Consider the following 19,609-nt stretch of genomic DNA (forward strand, 5'->3'; position numbering starts at 1 on the left):
AAGATGATACGCAGGGTTTAGTTCTGGCTTATGTACAATATCTAAATTCAAGGTGGTCTCATACAGGAAACTTAATAATTGTTGCCTTCAATTAGTTTTTTAATTTGTGGAATGGCATAATACATATTTTGAGGCATGCATTACAGGATCCACTACAATTATTTACACTGCTATTTTCACTTTTAATATAATTTTTATCTACTCTGGGGTAGCTCTCTGGATATAATCAATAGAGGCCACTAAAAACAATGCCAGAATTCAAGTGAGAAGAGAGTGGAAATGGAAAGAGGATGGGAGGATAATGAAATTGGGTAGCAATGACAAACATTTTTAAAGGTTTCCGAACACATGCCATGAAATTACATATTTTGGCTAAATGCCACTGGGCAGCTGGAAATGATCAGGAAATGAGTGGAATATCCTAATTGTCCCAGTTAGATTCTTAACTAACCCGTGATTTGGATGGCTCACTCATGAAGGACCGTTTACACAGGCTGCTTGGTGAAGGGTAGTTGTGCTAGGCTTACAGCCTACTCTGCTTTGTTTCGTTCAAGAACACTTTTAGAGGGCTATGCACCCCTAAAAAGGGCAGCAGAACAAACAATCTGTTAGACTACAAACAGAGATTAACGAAGGCATAATCTGTAAATGGCTTAATTATGGATATGTCATCAATCACCTTCTTTCTTGAGATGGGGAATATGGGCCTATGGAAAAAATGAAACTCCACTACTCCCCCATGTTGTAAATTTTTCTCTTCTGGTTAGAAAGTTTTAAAGAAATCTCAACTTTAAAATAGGCCTCATCTTTCATCTTGAATTGCCCCATCTCTTAGTCTTATATATGATATTGTTTAAAACTCACACATCAGTGAGACTAGTCAGGAGTTTCAGGACCATTTTAATAGAAGACACTGAGTTTATTTACTTGCAAAACAGGATTTTATTATGGGGTGACTTTTAGAGATTTAAGTGCTCTGTTTTATCACAATGAGAAATATCTTCAAAGCAAATATTCTCTAAGATAACAAAGTATTCAGTTTACGTGGGTAATATACTTAAACATATTAAAAGTTACAAAGCCTAAGATAAGCAAGCAACAAGTCAATAAAATCACCTCAGGATTCTAACATCTTCACATGGTGTCACTGACTATGAAATGCAAAAAGACTATAAATGTTTAAGTGGAATGGTCTCTAACCTATACATTACACTAGTGTGACCAAACAAATGATCGCATAACTAAGGAAGACTACAGGACATGAGTAAGTGCAGAAAGCTGCTCTCCAGGACTGCATTTTCAAGAAAGCTTGAAAAATTAACTGACCCATCACTTTAGGAGGGAAAAAAAGGTAAGTATGGATTAGGAAGCTCTACATGTAGATAAAAAAAAAATTCTAATTAAAGTATCTTAGACTATTTTAGATGTTTATTTGATATTGGAAATACGGTCACTATCATAAAGTATTTCTCTTCATCACAAAAATTCCATATATTAAGGATTTATACAATCCAGGGGGGGGAAAATCTAGAAACTTTTTTTTTGCCTGAGAAAGTAATCTAAAAAGGCTCTCCAAAATCTTGACTAGAGGTATCATACTCTGCAATAAAATGCTTGAGTTCTTCAACACACCGCTCACCTATTTCATGTAAATTCTGTCTCAATGCAAACTGTATAGACTTTTCTAATGAAGGATCTTTTTCAATCAGCATTTTCACAACCATCCCAAAAGTTTCACAGTCTTGTCGGTAAACCTAGAAAGATGAAATACATTGTGGTTAGCTAAGAATAATTAGCCAAACATTGAGCTGATTCAGCTGGCAGAACTATGGTGCTAAAAATCTAAAAGGGAGACACAATACTGCTGAACCTCTCTTGGCTATGAGTATACACTACTGCCAAAGGCCATTTAAACCTCTATCTCTGAGATTTGCTGACAAGTTGAATGAGTAGAAAAGCACTGATACACCACATCACTGACTATAGAAATCTGGCATGGCATTTTTCAAGCATAAGGCAGTCTACTAACAGGACATCAGACTAGAAACGAGAAGAACTGAAAACAAATGCCAGCTAGGTAAGGCATGTTGATGGCTTTATTCTTTACTTGGTTGGAAGAAGTAAGTTACCAAGCCCCGAACTTCAGATTATTTGTTTGAATCATGACCAGATGACAAATTTCAAATTGTTTAGTATACAAAAAACAACTATAAGAAGGCTGAAAGTATTTATTTGAAAAAAGCTTTTCAAGTTATAAATATTTAACCATAATTAAAATCACCAAGGCAGAGTTAAGATCAAAGAAGTATGTTATACACGTACATGTTCATGCATGCGTGTACACATATATGTATATATAGACACACACATGTATACATGTGTATATATGTATATATTTTTTCCACCTCAATGTATACATTATACTGTTTTACTTCAATATGTATATATAATTTTTATCAATGGCAATTAGGTATTATTTCCTGTCCAAAAATTGCAAAATTTTCTCCAGAATAAATGTTATTTTTTCAGTTTACAGTCACAAAATGCATTTTAGATTTCTATGCTATTTTTCATACTCTGCAATTCATGTATTTAAAGAAATATTACAATTAAGTCTCCATGAAAATTAAGTGAAATACAAATTGTCTGATTTAAAAGAACTGTCACATTAATTTTAACTTTTCCAAATTTAACAAAAACAATCAACATAACATGTTTATTCTCTGAAAAAGGATTTTATTCATTTTTTAAAACCTTAGAAAGAAGTAATTTGAGACACTGCTTCGCTTACGATAGTTTTCATTCCTCAAATGACCACTGCTAGTTGTGGTGGTTGCTGCTAATATTTTTTAAATGTCTGCAAGATTGTTTTTATCCTTTAAAATAGCTATTTAAAGAAGAATATTTATTTTTGACTATCAGTACTAGGTTGCTAAATTATTCTAAATTCACTTCTTTGCTCTTGAAAACTATTCACAAGCCCCAAATTAAAAAGAATAAGTTTTTCAAATGACCTAGAAATTAAAATATATAAAACCCTCAGCTGCCTTCTCCATCTCAGCACTAACACACACACACACACACACACACACACACACACACACACACACACACACACTCCTTTTTCTAAATAGTGATGAAATTTACTAATAGCCATTAAGTTTAATCCAACTATTTAAACCAAATATTTATTCCAGTTTATCTTAAGGTTTACATGACCCAGAATTGATATTACTAACTACTCTAATAAACCAACTTAGGAAACAGTATACCATTCACATGATATTACATAGGCTGTCAAGGCAATAGAGCACAGGAATTGGCCTAACACACACAGAGTACCTAACCTAATGAAGCCAATGCAGTCCCCATGGGGGAAGGTAAATTCCTTACCAAACCAGTCAAGCCACATAATAACAGCATTCTAACACCAACCACAGGCCTCAGAAGACCACTTTGTGGGTGGCCTAAATTTTATAGGCTTCTTTATAGCAGATGTAACTAGATGAGGATAAGGTTACACTGTGAATTAACCTGCAAATTCTTTAATGTAAATCTGCTGTTTTACCTAAACTGTAACTCTTTGTTTAGCATATTTACAGAACATAAATGTACTACAGATTTGCATATCAAAAGTAAAACCATATTAAAATGTGTTCACACATTTAAACTGCAAACTACTGTCACTCTGGAGACAAGATAATACAAGCATTTAAAGGTTCTGTTTTATTTTTTAATTGTAAATCCTTTTTGAAGTATTCACTGAAATAGACAAATTTTTGTACATTAGTTGACAAGAACAACTAGAACTGCCCAAAGCAATGTAATTCTCTACTACAGGGTAGATTTTCTAAAAAGACTGCTTAAAATGCAATGGTTGGGCATTAGACAGGAAATAATCAGTTTTTTGTCAAAGGAAGAACCTCACCCTCCAAACTTTTATAAATAAAATTCACAACAGTCAGAAACATATTTCCGAAATCTGTTCCACAGTAAACTCAATCCCAAACAGGAAGGGTGTAGTTATCTGTGGAAGAGTTTGTTTGCTTATGGTCCCAAGCTGGAAATGCATTAATAATCTTCAGATCTGATATCTACAGGCCACACAGGAAGATTTTTTGTTGTTGCATTTTCCCTTGATTGGACCTCATCAAAATGGGAAACATGTTAAAGTTTGGGTGGGGCTCACATACACTGCATAGAAACGTAGTTAAGTTTGCCAGCATAATAAAAACACTATCCAAATGTGCTTTCACACAGTCCCTTATTATAGTAGTCTGTGTTAATAGTTGAATTCTCATAAAGTGCTTCTAGGAATAAAGGGATATGATAAAATAAACTACCAAGGCTTTTTACTATTAATTATGCTGTCTAGTGACTGAAAGAAGAATATCTGGCAAAACAAACTACATACTTATAATGACATAAAATTCCTCTAAAATGTATATATCATTGTAGACCTTACCTCTGTTCCCACAAAAAAAGAAAATAGGCAAAATGAGTTGTTAGAATTTTCATTTCAGACAAACCATCTTTAGCATATATATTACAGCTCCATAAGAGTAGTTCGGTGGAATGACAGAGATAACAGAGCCATTAGCCACAGGAAGCTACTTAAATTTAGGTAAATATGCATATACTTATCTTAATATTTAATTTATAATTTATATTAATATTAGGAGGTACATGGATAAACTGCAAAAGTCAGACATGCACACAGCCTTAAAAGACTGAGGAATCAAAAACAATGATTTTTCTCTATTGTTGATACCTCAACATTCCATATAATTTCCTTTATCTGAACTAATTTGGTTCAAATCCTATGTGTCCTATTTCAGGAGAGTCACATCCTAATGGGAAAGGTAAACACAGACAAGTAAAACACAGCACAAAGGAGATAACTAGATGTGGAAGGTGACAGGGAAGCTAGAAAGACTGAGTTCAAATCCTGACTCTACTACTGTGGTGGGCTGAATAATGTTCTCCACCCCCACCCCATCCCCAAGATGTCCATATCCTAATGCCTGGAACCTACGAATATGTTACCTTACACGGTACAAGAGACTTTGCAGATATGTTTATGTCAAGGATTTGAGAAAGGGAGATTATTCTGGATTATCCAGGTGAATAAAATATAATCACAAAAGTCCTTAAAAAGAAACGCAGAAAAAGATAGGAAATTGATCACAGAAATAGAGGTTGAGTGATGACCTTTAAAGATGGAGGAGGGAGCTACCAGCCAAAGAGTAAACGCAGCCTCCAGAAACTGAAAAAGGCCAGCAAAGAGATTCTCCCCTAGAGCCTCCAGAGTAAGTACGGCCCTTGCAGACACACTCTTGGACTTTACACATTCTTCTTAAGCTCATGTGGAACGTGCACCAAGATACACCACATTCCAGGCCATAAAACACGCCTTAGCAAATTTAAAAGAACAGAAATCATACAAAGTATACTCTCAGACCACAATGGAATTAAGTTAGAAATCAAAAGAAAGAGAGCTAGAAAAATACCAAGATACTTGGAGATTAAACAACATACTTCTAAATAACACCCAGATCAAAGAAGTCTCATCAGAAATTTTAAAATATTTTGAACTAAGTGAAAATACAACTTACCAAAATTTGTGAGATGCAGCAAAAGCAGTGCTTAGAGATAAGTTTAAAGCATTAAATGAGTATGTTAGAAAAGAAGATAGGGCTTCCCTGGTGGCGCAGTGGTTGGGGGTCCGCCTGCCCATGCAGGGGGCGCGGGTTCGTGCCCCGGTCTGGGAGGGTCCCGCGTGCCACGGAGCGGCTGGTACCGTGGGCCGTGGCCACTGGGCCTGCGCTCCACGGCGGGAGAGGCCCGCGTACCGCCAAAAAAAAAAGAAAAAGAAGATATAAAATAAACAATGTAATAAGCTAGGATTCTAGAAAAAAAAGAGCAAATTAAATGCAAAGTAAGTAGAAGAAAATAATAAAAATCTGAGAAATCAATGAAATTGAGAAAAGAAAATTAGAAAATCAATAAAACCAAAAGGTGGTTCTTTAAAAAGAATAAAATTGATAAACCTCCAGCCAGGCTAACCAAGACAAAAAGAGAGAAGACACAAATTATTAATATCAAAATTGAAATAGGGGTCACCACTACTGACCTCCCAGGCATTTATAATAAAGGAATATTATGACAACTCTATGTGCACTAATTTGATAAATTAGATGAAATGAACCAATTCCTTGAAAGATACAGTCTAGCAAAACTCAAACAAGGAAAAATAGATAATATAAATTGGCCTATATCTATGAAAGAAATTGAATTAACAATTAATAACATACCAAAACAGAAAGCACTAGGCCCAAGTGGTTTCATTGGTAAATTCTACCAAACATTTAAAGAAAAAATGATACCAATTCTTCACAATCACTTCTAGTAAACAGAAGCAGAGGGAACATTTCCTACTGTTCTATGAGGTCAGCATCAGCTTATTACCAAAACCAGACAAAGACATTACAAGGAAGAAAAATTACACACCTGTATCTCTCATGAACACAGATGCCAAAAAATTCTGAAATCTAAAATACAATAAAAAGAATTATACATCACAATCAAGTGGTATTTACTGCAGGTATGCAAGGTTGGTTCAACATTTGAAAATCAGTTAATGCCATCCATCACATCAATGTGCTAGAAAAGAAAAATCACATGATCATATCAATAGACGCAGAAAAGCATTTGAAAAAAATCCAACACTCATTCACAACAAAAAGTCTCTGGCAAACTAGGAATAGAGGAGAACTTCCTCAACTTGATAAAAAATATCTACAATAACCCTACTGCTAAATCATGGTGAGAAAGTAGATGCTTTCCTCCCAAGACAGAAAACAAGACAAGTATATCCCCCTTTACAACTCCTATTCAACACCATACTGAACACAGATAATGCAGTAAGACAAGAAAAGGTATACCAATGATGAAGGGAGAAATAAAACTCTCTTTGTTTGCAGATGACATGACTGTAGAAAATCCCAAAACTGACCAAAAAACTAGTGGAACTAATAAGTGATTAGAGCAAGGTTGCAGGATACAAGGTTAATATACAAAAGTCAACTGCTTTCCTAGATAATAGAAATGAACAACTGTAATTTGAAATTAAAAACAAAACACAGCACCAAAAAAACTAAGTATAGTATAAATCTAACAAAATAGATACAAGATCTATATGAGAAAAACTATAAAATACTGATGAAATAAATCAAAGAAGATATAAATACCAGCATACCTCACTTTACTGCACTTTGCTTTATTGCACTTTACAGTGCCTGCAGTGTTTTTTTACAAATTGAAGACTTGTGGCAACCTTGCATCAAGCAAGCCTACTGGCACCATTTTCCAACAGCATTTGTTCACTTTGTGTTTCTGTGTCACATTTTGGTAATTCATGCCATACCTCAAATGCTTCACCAGCAAAAAGATTATGGCTCACTGAAGGCTAGCATTTTTTAGCAATAAAGTATTTTTTTAATAAGGTATGTATATTGTTTTTTTAGACATATTGCTATTACACCCTTAACAGACTATAGTATAGTATAAACATAACTTTTATATGCATCGGGAAACCAAAAAATTCATGTGACTTGCTTTATTGTGATATTTTATTTATTAAGGTGGCCTGAAACTGAACCTGCAGTATCTCCTAGGTATGTCTGTAAATGGAGATATAGTCCATGTCCATGGATAAGAAAATTCAGTATTGTTAAGAAATCAGTTCTTCCCAACTTGATCTATAAATTCAACACAGTCACAAGAAAGATTCCAGCAAGTAATTTCGTAGATATTGACAAACTGATTCTAAAGTTTATACGGAAAGGTAAAAGACCCCAGAAGAGTCGACATAATACTGAAGAAAAAGAACAAAGTCAGAGAACTGACACTCAACTTACTATAAAGCCACAGTTATCAAGACTGTATGGTATTTTCAAAAGAACAAAGAGATCAGTTGTACAGAAATAAATAGCCCAGAAATACATTCACACAGTTGAACAGTCAACTGATTTTTGACAAAGGAGCAAAGGCAATTCAATGAAGAAAGAATAGTCTTCAATAGATGGTGCTGGAAGAACTGATCATCCATGTGCAAAATCTAGACAGAGATGAACTCAGAATGGATCATTGACCTAAATGTAAAATACAAAACTATAATACTTTTAGAAGATAACGGAGGAAAAAATCTAGGTGACAACACCAAAAGCATGTCCCAAGGGAAAAAAAAATTGGATTTCATTAAAATTAAAAACATCTCCTCTGGGAAAGACAATGTTAAGAGAACAAACAGACAAGCTACACACTAGGAGAAAAATCTTTGCAAAGCATATATCCGACAAAGCACTAGTATCCAAAATATACAAAGAATTCTTAAAACTCAAAAACAAGCTCAGTTTAATAAATGGGCAAAAGATCTGAACAGACACCTCACCAATGAAAACATTTAGATAGCAAATAAGCAAATGAAAACATGTTCAACATCATATGTCATTAAGGGTATTGAGTATTAAAACAGTAATGAAATGAGATACCACTACACACCTATTAGAATTGTTAAAATCCAAAACAATGACAACCCCAATTTCTGGTGAGAATGCAAGCAATAGGAACTCTCATTCGCTGCTGGTGGGAATGCAAAATGATACAGGCCACTTTGGCAGACTACTGAGAAGAATCACACAAATGAAAAAAAGAGGGGAAACGTTAGGTACCCTCTGTACCTTAGTTTCAGTATCTAAAGACCTAACTACGCTGTTGTAAGGACTGAGATAATAAACAGCACTCAGTATAGTGCCTGCTCTGTAGGAAGCATTTAATATATGTTAAAGATAGTGATGCTGATGACAGAAAGAGGAAAAACACTCTTCTGACTTTGCCTAGAGAAGGAAGTATTAGAAAATGATATTGTAACTTCTTTTTAATGTTTAACATCTAATTATATTTCTAACATCAAAGACGACAGTTAAAATTTTATCATTAGTGCTTTTATTTTGGTTTTAGTTTTATCTCAAGTCCTTTGCTTTCTGCTGACAGTAATCACATGCACATTGAAAAAAAAAAATCAATGTGAAGACCACATTTCCCATCTCAAGAGCTGATTAAACATGAGGAGTTCTCACTAAGAAAACATGGAGGAGGAAAAGGAAATAGCATCTTGGGGAAACTCAATTGGCTTGGCATAGTTAAAGCATGTTAACCTCAAAGTAGGTCATGAAGAGCTTTCTTTCAAGGAGTTGAGATCTTTCAAGATCTCAACTTATACATTAACAATTAGCAAATGAGTAAAAAGCTACAAGCAGGAAGTGGATCCTTTTGATGTATCAGGGAGATAATGGTTAGGAATGAATGAAATGGGTTCCTGAGAACCAGAACTATGAATGCCACATGATGTGTTAAAGAAAGAGGCTTAATTCAGAGTAATTAAGAAGCAATATGGATATGATAATATCAAAAAAACAAACAACCCAATCCAAAAATGTGCAGAAGACCTAAACAGACATTTGTCCAAAGAAGATATACAGATTGCCAACAAACACATGAAAGGATGCTCAACATCACTAGAGAAATGCAAATCAAAACTACAATCAGGTATCACCTCACACCAGTCAGAATGGCCATCATCAAAATATCTACAAACAATAAATGCTGGAGAGGGTGTGGAGAAAAGGGAACCCTCTTGCACTGGTGGTGGGAATGTAAATTGATACAGCCACTATGGAGAACAGTATGGAGGTTCCTTAAAAAACTAAAAATAGAACTACCATATGACCCAGCAGTCCCACTACTGGGCATATACCCTGAGAAAACCATAATTCAAAAAGAGTCATGTACCACAATGTTCAGTGCATCACTATTTACAATAGCCAGGACATGGAAGCAACCTAAGTGTCCATTGACAGACGAATGGATAAAGAAGATGTGGCACATATATACAATGGAATATTACTCAGCCATAAAAAGAAATGAAATTGAGTTATTTGTAGTGAGGTGGATGGGCCTAGAGTCTATCATACAGAGTGAAGTAAGTCAGAAAGAGAAAAACAATTACCATATGCTAACACATATATATGGAATATATATTTTTAAAAAAAAGGTTCTGAAGAACCTAGGGGCAGGACAGGAATAAAGACGCAGACATAGAGAATGGACTTGAGGGCACGAGGAGGGGGAAGGGTAAGCTGGGACGAAGTGAGAGAGTGGCATGGACATATATACACTACCAAATGTAAAATAAATAGCTAGTGGGAAGCAGTCACATAGCACAGGGAGATCAGCTCAGTGCTTTGTGACCACCTAGAGAGGTGGGATAGGGAGGGTGGGAGAGAGGTGCAAGAGGAAGGAGATATGAGGATATATGTATATGTATAGCCGATTCACTTTGTTATAAAGCAGAAACTAACACACCATTGTAAAGCAATTATACTCCAATAAAGAGGTTAAGGGCTTCCCTGGTGGCGCAGTGGTTGAGAGTCCGCCTGCCGATGCAGGGGACACGGGTTCGTGCCCTGATCTGGGAAGATCCCACATGCCGCGGAGCAGCTGGGCCCGTGAGCCATGGCCGCTGAGCTTGTGCATCCGGAGCCTGTGCTCCGCAACGGGAGAGGCCACAAGAGTGAGAGGCCTTCGTACCGCAAAAAAAAAAAAAAAAAAAAAGAGGTTAAAAAAAAAAAGAATAATGGGTGGAAGGTTTTAATTTATTTCAAGGGGGAGGGTATTGGGAATGGGAGATAAGGTCAGTACCTAATATGTAATTGAGGCACCTATCAAAGGGAAGTTGAGTACTGAGTCTAGACTTTAAGAGAAAGAAATAGAGGAGGGAGGGAGGGGGAGAGAGAGATCATTTTCAGCACCAGTGCCAGCTGAGGCCATGGGAGTTCCTTGAAGAACGGGATAAGTTCTTTCCAGCTCCAGTATCTGATAAAGTAGATATTCAGTAAATGCTGAATGAATAGCTAAAGTCAGTTGAGAGAATGTGTAGCATAAGAACAAAAGACAGCCCAACGTAGACATCTAAAAACGTCAATACCAACCCTAAAAGTGACAATAAGGAAGACTAAGAACCAGGAGAGAATGAAGGAGAAAGTTTGTAAAATAAGGACACAGTCAATCAAATGCCAGAGAAAGGTTTAAGAAGCTGACAAACAAAACATGTTCATTGGATGTGGAGATTAGGGAGTAGGTGGTTAACTGCAGAAGCAGTTTACTGGGCTGGTGGAGCTTATGGAGCTATGCTGCCCAATCCAGTAGCCACTAGCCATATGTGACTACTTAACTTTAAATCTTAATTAATTAAATCAAAAATTCAGTTCCTCAGTTGCACGTCAGTGGCTTCCATATTGGGTAGTGCAAATACAAAACGTTTCCATCGTCAGAGAAAATTCTATTAAGCAGTGTTGTTATAGAAAATTGAGCAGTGAAAAAAGGGTGAAGTGACAAGTGTTGACCTGGTAAATTAATTAATATATATTTGCAACTATTTTACCATTAAAGTAGAAATAAAAGCTTTTACCACTTTTAAATAAGCACTGTGAAATATTAGTACCTGTGAAATATTCTATAATCTTTTGGTGAAATTCATATAAAAATGTAAGTTTAAAAAAGTAACTCCAATTGAGGCTTAATATACAAGGGAACATTCATAATGTCTAATGTGTTGATGAGGCTGGGAAAAAAGTGACAACATACTGATGTTAAATACTGGAGCAAACTTAAACCTTTTAATTTGGGTCTGTGGTAATGCAGAAGGTATCAAAACTATTGTCATCTATGTTGCTCCTTGTGCTATATTAACAGAAAAAGATATCTTTGAAACATCCTCCTCAAAGCTGCACTGGCTCTTAAAAACACAGCTCCTGAAAAGAACACTGATAGTTGCTAAGAAATGCATTATGAATACATGGATTAGATCTCAACCGCCTACATTCAATATGTGGGTACAACTACTACAGCCACACAAAAACGTAAGTCCAAAATTAATGATAAAGTAGTTAAATGCTGAAAAACCTTAGCAATTAATGTTTGTAGAATTCTCATCCATAAATACAGATCAGTTTATAAACTTACACAATTCAATCAAAGATTAATATTTAAATGGTTTTCGTTTTATCCTTTCCAGCTTACTGGTTCTTCCAATCTTAATATACTCAACAGACAAAAATAAAAGAAATAATTCCAAAGAGTCTACAAAATTTTTCGCTGATGCCAAAACCAGGGACCACTGAGATTAAATACAGGAACAAGACAAATCTCAAATTAACACTGAGCAAAAAAAGTTGCAAAGGAAATTAGAGATACCATTTATGCATGTGTTAAAAAGTTTATTTCATTTAGGTATACATACATATAAACTAAAAATACGTAAGAATGACAACCCTGAGAAGGGAGGGAGCCAGCAGGGATCTGCAAGGGGCTTTATCTACATCTGTAATATTTTATTTATTTAAAAAGAGGGGGGGAAAGCCACAAATATTAAACTCTAGTTAATGACATACATGAAGTATTTAGGTGTGAAGTGTACTGAGATGGGCAACATATGTTGACATGCACATAAAAGTAAGATGAATTAATGGATGAACAGAAGCATGGATAGATATGTCAAAGCAAATAAAACAAAATATTAATTAGAGAATCTAGGTGATCAGTATATGGGTTTGCACTGTATAATTCCTTATGCTTGGAATTTTTATAATAAAATACTAAAGGGAAAGAGAGATCTAAAGCAAAATAAGGCCTAATGATGGGTATATGGGTCTGGGCATCTCAGCTTACAAATGAAGATGGATCTCTGTTTTGCTTAGACTCTGGGTACTGAACTTTGCATCTTATCAAAGTGGGTTGAGAATTACAGATATTAATGAATCTGTAAATGCAGATATAAATTTGAATCACAGATAGCTGTGCCTGTCAACTAGAACTCACCTACTATGTGCAAGGCACTGGATTTAGTCAGTAATAGAGCAGACCCTGCCCAAGGAAATTAGATTCTAATAAAAAAGAGTAATATGTTTAAGATAACCATAAGGCAAGGTAAAATACAGAAATACCTCAGAGATATTGCGAGTTCAGTTCCAGACCATCAAAATAAAGCAAATATCACATCCCATTAATTTTTTTGGCTTGCCAGTGCATATAAAAGTTATGTCAGATAACCTATGGACTAGGAGAAAACATTTGCAAACGATGAAACCAACAAGTGGTTAATTTCCAAAATACACAAACTGCTCATACAACTCAGTATCAAAAATCCCAATCAAAAAATGGGCAGAAGAGCTAAACAGACATTTCCCCAAAGAAAACGCACAGGCCAACAGGCACATGAAAAGATGCTCAATGTTGCTAATTATTAGAGAAATGCAAATCAAAACTACAATGAAGTATCACCTCACACCAGTCAGAATGGCCATCATTAAAAAGTCTGCAAATAATACATGCTGAAGAGTATGCGGAGAAAACGGAACCCTCTTTCACTGTTGCTGAGAATGTAAACTGGTATAGCCACAATGGAAAACAGTGTAGAGGTTCCTTAAAAAACTAAAATTAGAGCTACCATATGATCCAGCAATCCCATTCCTGGGGATATATCTGGAAAAGATGAAAACTCTAATTTGAAAAGATACATGCACCCCAATGTTCACAGCATCCCTATTTACAACAGCCAAGACATGGAAGCAACCTAAGTGTCCATCCAACAGATGAATGGATATCTGGTATATATCTACAATGGAATACTACTAAGCCATAAAAAATACTGAAATATTGCCATTTGCAGCAACATGGATGGACCTAGAGATTATCCTACTGAGTGAAGTAAGTCAGACAGAGAAATACAGATATTATGTCACTTATATGTGGAATCTAAAAAATAATACAGACAAATTTATTTACAAAACAGAAACAGACTCACAGACATAGAAAGGGAAAGGGGGTGTGTGTGAGGGGATTAACAGATACACACCACCATATATAAAATAGATAAAACAATAAGGATTTACTATCTAGCATAGGGAACTACATTCAATATCTGGTAATAATCTATAATGGAAAAGAATCTGAAAAAATATATATATATAACTGAATCACTTTGCTGTATATCTGAAACTAATACAATATTGTAAATCAACTACACTTCAAAAAACGAGTAATTTTGGGACTTCCCTGGTAGCGCAGTGGTTAAGAATCCACCTGCCAATGCAGGGGTCACCGGTTCGATCCCTGGTCAGGGAAGATCCCACATGTCTAGGAGCAACTTCTGAGCCTTGCTCTAGAGCCTGCGAGCCACAACTACTGAAGCCCACGTGCCTAGAGCCTCTGCTCCACAACAAGAGAAGCCACCGCAATGAGAAGCACACGCACCACAATGAAAAGCAGCCCCCATGCGCCGCGACTATAGAAAGCCCACGCGCAGCAACGAAGACCCAACACAGCCAAGAATAAATTTTAAAAAGTTATGTTTACACTATACTGTAGTCTATTAAGTGTGCAATAGCATTATGCCTAAAAAATTGTATATACCTTAATTTTAAAATATTTTATTCCTAAAAATGCTAACCCTCATCTGAGCTTTCAGTGAGTCATAATCTTTTTGCCATAATGACATCAAAGATCACAAATCACCATAACAAATATAATAATAGTGAAAAAGTTTGAAATACTGCAAGAATTACTAAAATGTGACACAGAGACACAATGCGAGCAAACGCTGTTGGAAAAATGGTGCCAGCAGACTTGCTAGATACAGGGTTGCCACAAACCTTCAATTTGTAAAAAATGCAATATCTGCAAAGCCCAGTAAAGCGAAGCACAATGAAACAAGGTACGTCTTTACAGTAAATGCCATAAGACAAACACAAAATATTGATATTATAATAATTCCAAAGAAAAGATCATAACGAGTGGAGAGGGGGAGGATTAAAAGCACTTAGAATGCTGGCTATTTTCAGGAATCCTGGAAGATTGCAAACAAAAAAGCATGGAAAGAAGAATGAATCTTGGAAGATAGGGAAGATTTGGAAAAGATGGCTAATGGATAGACTAGAATCAAATGGAGCTAACATATGAACAGATTGGACTTGAAATAACTTATGATTGGCCTACGGTTTAACTTCTCCTTGGACTTAACTTATACTACATTGTAGACAAACTTATATTACATTGTAGACATTTTTTCCTTATTCACCAGACAACAAACAAACCTCTGAAGATTGCTGATTAGAGGAAAATGAATGTATTCATTACCAATATCCCCTTCAAATCTGATTCAGTAGACCAGGAAAAGTAATTTGGTGCTCAATGACAGTTTAAGAAAAGAAATTCTAAGATTCAAAGCATTTTATAGGGCTTCCCTGGTGGCGCAGTGGTTGAGAGTCCGCCTGCCGATGCAGGGGACGCGGGTTCGTGCCCCGGTCCGGGAAGGTCCCACATGCCGCGAAGCGGCTGGGCCCGTGGGCCATGGCCGCTGAGCCTGCGCGTCCGGAGTCTGTGCTCCGCGACGGGAGAGGCCACAGCAGTGAGAGGTCCACGTATCGCAAAAATAAATAAATAAATAAATTAGATGGGTTGATGGATGACTAGACAGGTGGGGGAATGGATAGATGTATGATCAAACAAATAGTAAAATGTAAATTAAAAAAAAAAAAAAAAAAACATTTTATAAAAAGGCTATATCTAGGGACTTCCCTGACGGCGAAGTGGTTAAGAATCCACCTGCCAATGCAGGGGACACGGGTTCGAGCCCTGGTCCGGGAAGATTCCACGTGCCGTGGAGCAACTAAGCCTGTGTGCCACAACTACTGAGCCTGCGCTCTACAGCCCGCGAGCCACAACTACTGAGCCCGTGTGCCACAACTACTGAAGCGCACACACCTAGAACCTGTGCTCCACAACGAGAAGCCAAAAAAACAAAAGGCTATATCTAAAGAAAAATAGTCATAATGAAGATAAAGGCAATTAAATAAAATAGGTTTAAAAATTCTAATTGCTGAGAAAATGGTTAACAATAAGCATTTTGCAAAATGACCAAATTTATCTGGTGGCTTTTAATATTCTCAGGTCTAAAAACAATAAAAATTCTTTAATAAAGGCCAGGAAGGATAGGCTCAATTTAGACATTTTCCCAAGTTAATGTCTAAAACGTTCATCACCGTGAAAACAGATCACAGGTTAAAATGACAAGTCAGCTCCTTAAAAGATACTTGTCACTTAGAAAGTATTTCCCTTGAATAAAAAAAAAATCTAATGTAAAATTTCTCATGTATATACTGAGCTGATTTTTTTTAACATATAGCTATTTGTTATAAAAGAAATTATTAATTGAAAATTAAATGAAGCTAATGAGTATACAACCAAAAGAAAAACCTAACATACAGTTTAAGTTAGTGTTATCCAAAGAAAATTTATTTTAACTGAGATTACTTCCAAATAAATCTTTTTAGAAATTAATAGATTTTAAATTGTTCATGAGGTTAGTCTAGTCCTCAAATGATTTAACATTATCAATCAGAAAAGTACAAAGTCCTGCCTTACAAAAGGTCACATTTTAGATTTGAATAAGGCTAAAAGAAAGTAAATAATTAGCAACAGCTTGTTCCATAAGCGAAAAATCTTACACTGGTTTGCGAGAAATAAGAGGAGCAACCTCCACCCACCCAGTAACCCTCTGACAGGAGAAACTGTTAGGAATGACTAAGCAGGAAGCAGCTTAGCTACTTCATGACCCGTCCACCACACCCCCTTCCTCCTGGTTGTCTCTCACAAAAAGAGGTCGGCGAGAATCCAAAAGTAAGGTTGCTTTAACCTTATGAAGATATGGAAGAACGACTCAGAACCTAAGCCCAGTCAGTGAGCCATCAGGAAGGGCTCACTACGCAGGAAGAATTTTAAGAAAATGGGGAGGCATCCTAAGCAGACGTCTCTATGACTAGAAATGGTTATGGGTTACAATTCTAAAGGCTTCTTTTTGTTGTTTGTTTAAACGTAATAGCATTTAGAAATTACTGGCATATTAGAAACACTAAGTCACTAACAACATCTTCACATAGGCTTTTTACATTATTTTATGTACCAGGACTATCCTCATTTTACAAAAATACTGAAGCAGAGAGATTAAAGTTCACAGTTGCAAGAAGTATGACTAACATTCACAGCCTAGGTTTCTAATTTAACCTTTACAATACTGCTGCTATAACCCACGAGAATTATTTAAATCCAAAATTAGAAATAAAGCCACGACTGAGACTAAATCTTTGGCAAAGATAAATTAATCTGCTTGGTTTTGAAGAGTGGTGTAAAGAAAGATGACCTGGAAGGCAGGTCATCTGACCACGATTCCTAACTATCTTAAGAAAATGAGACATTATTTCTGTGTGTGTGTGCTTCATGTCTAATACTTTATAAGTCATTCCCCTAGTGCAATCTGAAACTTGGGTTATTTTTCCATACAGTTTCAGGGATGCCACTAAAATAAATTTATGAAAAATAAGTCAGATCAGCCATCTTCCCCATGCTGAGAAAAAGCACTACTGTTCTGTAAACTACTTAGGCTGTTGTTTTTTTTTTTTTTTTTTTTTTAATTTATTTATTTAATTAATTTATTTTTGGCTGCACTGGGTCTTCATTGCTGCATGTGGGCTTTCTCTAGTTGCGGCGAGCGGGCTTCTCACTGTGGTGGCTTCTCTCGTTGTGGAGCACGGGCTCTAGGCACGCGGGCTTCAGTAGTTGTGGCTCGTGGGCTCTAGAGCGCAGGCTCAGTAGCTGTGACACCCGGGCTTAGTTGCTCCGCGGCATGCGGGATCCTCCCGGACCAGGGCTCGAACCTGTGTCCCCCGCATCTGCAGGCGGATTCCTAACCACTGCGCCACCAGGGAAGCCCAGGCTGTTGGTTTAAAGAGCATTTTATGGCTGAAATGGGACATTTTCACTGAATTCTACAGGGGAGGCTAGTTCTTCTCTAGCTTTTTTGCCAGGTGATTCAGTGCACCTTTTTTGCTATGTGATTCACTCTATCATCCCATTTCTTTCAACATTAAAATTCTATACTGTAAAGTTGATTTTAAGGGAAATTACTTTTCCTACTGTGAAATTTCCCCATGCCTCACACTGAAAAAATTAAGTTATGGTTCAGCACATATGTGCTGTTATGCTACTTTTTCTTTTCCTCTGTTTTCAGTGACACTAGACAGTTTAAATATTTTGTATGTAGTGCAGTTTAGAAAAACTTTCATTTTCGTTACAGTATCAAGGTACTGTGAATTTTCAGCTCAAGATAAGAAGTCCTTGCTAATAGTTTTGGGAGACTTAAAATGTATGCCATAGTCTCTTTTAGTGAAGGTAATGGGAGTGGGGGTTATGAAGAGGTCGCTGAACCAGAAGGTGCCAGTGAAGGGGTTGGACACACTAGAGGTGGTCAGAATTAACTATAACTTCAGTATTCTGGCAGCTTCAGGAGTTTCTGCTTAGCTGTACCTTATCCACCCCTACCCCGACCCCCATCCTGAGAGAGGCCTCTGGCAGCTATATTTATATTATATTCCAATTGAAAAATATATATTTATAGAACAAAATTTAAGGGATTTTGGTGAAAGACATATCCCAGGGCGTACTAGATTATGAACTGGGTTTATGATGCTGCATTGCCAAGGAAAAGGAAAAGCAGATAGCTGGTGGGGAGGGAGGCATGGGGAGAAAGAAGGAAAATTAAGGAAGAAGTTCAGAAACTGCCTGGTAGCCTTCCAGTTCCAGGCTCTAAACCTGGTTTTTGCCTTGTATTTCATGAGAAATCCCCATAAGCTTTCAATACTTTCCCTTTATTTGCTAAAGGTAGTCTGAGTGGATTTTATAACTTGCAACCAAAAAGAACTTCCTCCAGATACCTAGCATGATAGCCTGCTGCATGTAGTAGATGTCATCTGGCCTTCTGGGCTGGGGTGACGATCTGCAAGCAGCGAAGACCTGTGCAGTTACACCTGCACTGCAGCATATCTGCTCATCAGCAGTGCTTTCACACTGGCAAGAGTGCCAAGGTGATGGTAGAAATCTATTTTCTCTTCAATACAGTTGCAAACCTATCAAAAAGGTGCTTCACAAGGCTTTATCCAACATAGTTGAAGACAGGCTATACTGTTTCATGGTGAAAGCTAAACAACTGCCAATCCTTGGAGTTCCATTGAAAATACAGCTTTTGTTACTCCTACTGAAAAAAAAAAAAACAATGTATCTGCTTTCAACTCATCATATGCAAATGTAAGAAATAGAATATTATCAGTCTACTTAATTGTACTTCTACCAGAGAGAAGCTTTTCAATTAGATAACATATAGTACCACTCTGAATACTTCTAATATGTATCCTTCTTTCTTTCCAGAAGAAAGGAATTATTCATAACTAACACAAATAGCACAGCTTCATTTTAAAAATAGGAACTGCAGTAACCGGTATATTAAAAATAGGTTAAAATTAATGAATGTTTAAAATAATTTATTATTTAACTGTTATCTCTGAAGGTATTTATATTATGTACAGTGGGAAAAGTCCATAAATCCCACTACATATGAATGGAAATACATATTTTCAAGGTCTCTCTGCAAATATTTTCT

The 19,609-nt window shown here is 36.3% G+C and overlaps 1 protein-coding gene across 12 annotated transcripts in view; it reads right to left on the bottom strand.

Annotated features, from left to right (window-relative positions):
* Nucleotides 1–922: 922 nt before the first annotated feature.
* The window catches only part of PPHLN1 (periphilin 1), a 142,171-nt gene continuing 123,484 nt past the window's right edge, over nucleotides 923–19,609 (bottom strand). For 9 of the 12 annotated variants that reach the window (XM_032646023.1, XM_032646019.1, XM_032646016.1 and 6 more), the window contains one exon: nucleotides 1,361–1,754. In XM_032646023.1, the coding sequence (XP_032501914.1) occupies nucleotides 1,560–1,754 (195 nt within the window). In that variant the 3' untranslated portion in view covers nucleotides 1,361–1,559. Of the gene's footprint in view, nucleotides 1,755–19,609 lie in introns of all 12 variants that reach the window. The other 3 variants (XM_032646022.1, XM_032646021.1, XM_032646013.1) reach the window with 2 other exon arrangements.

The sequence above is a fragment of the Phocoena sinus genome, chromosome 10 (genome assembly GCF_008692025.1).
Source record: "Phocoena sinus isolate mPhoSin1 chromosome 10, mPhoSin1.pri, whole genome shotgun sequence".
Classification (NCBI taxonomy): Eukaryota; Metazoa; Chordata; class Mammalia; order Artiodactyla; family Phocoenidae; genus Phocoena; species Phocoena sinus.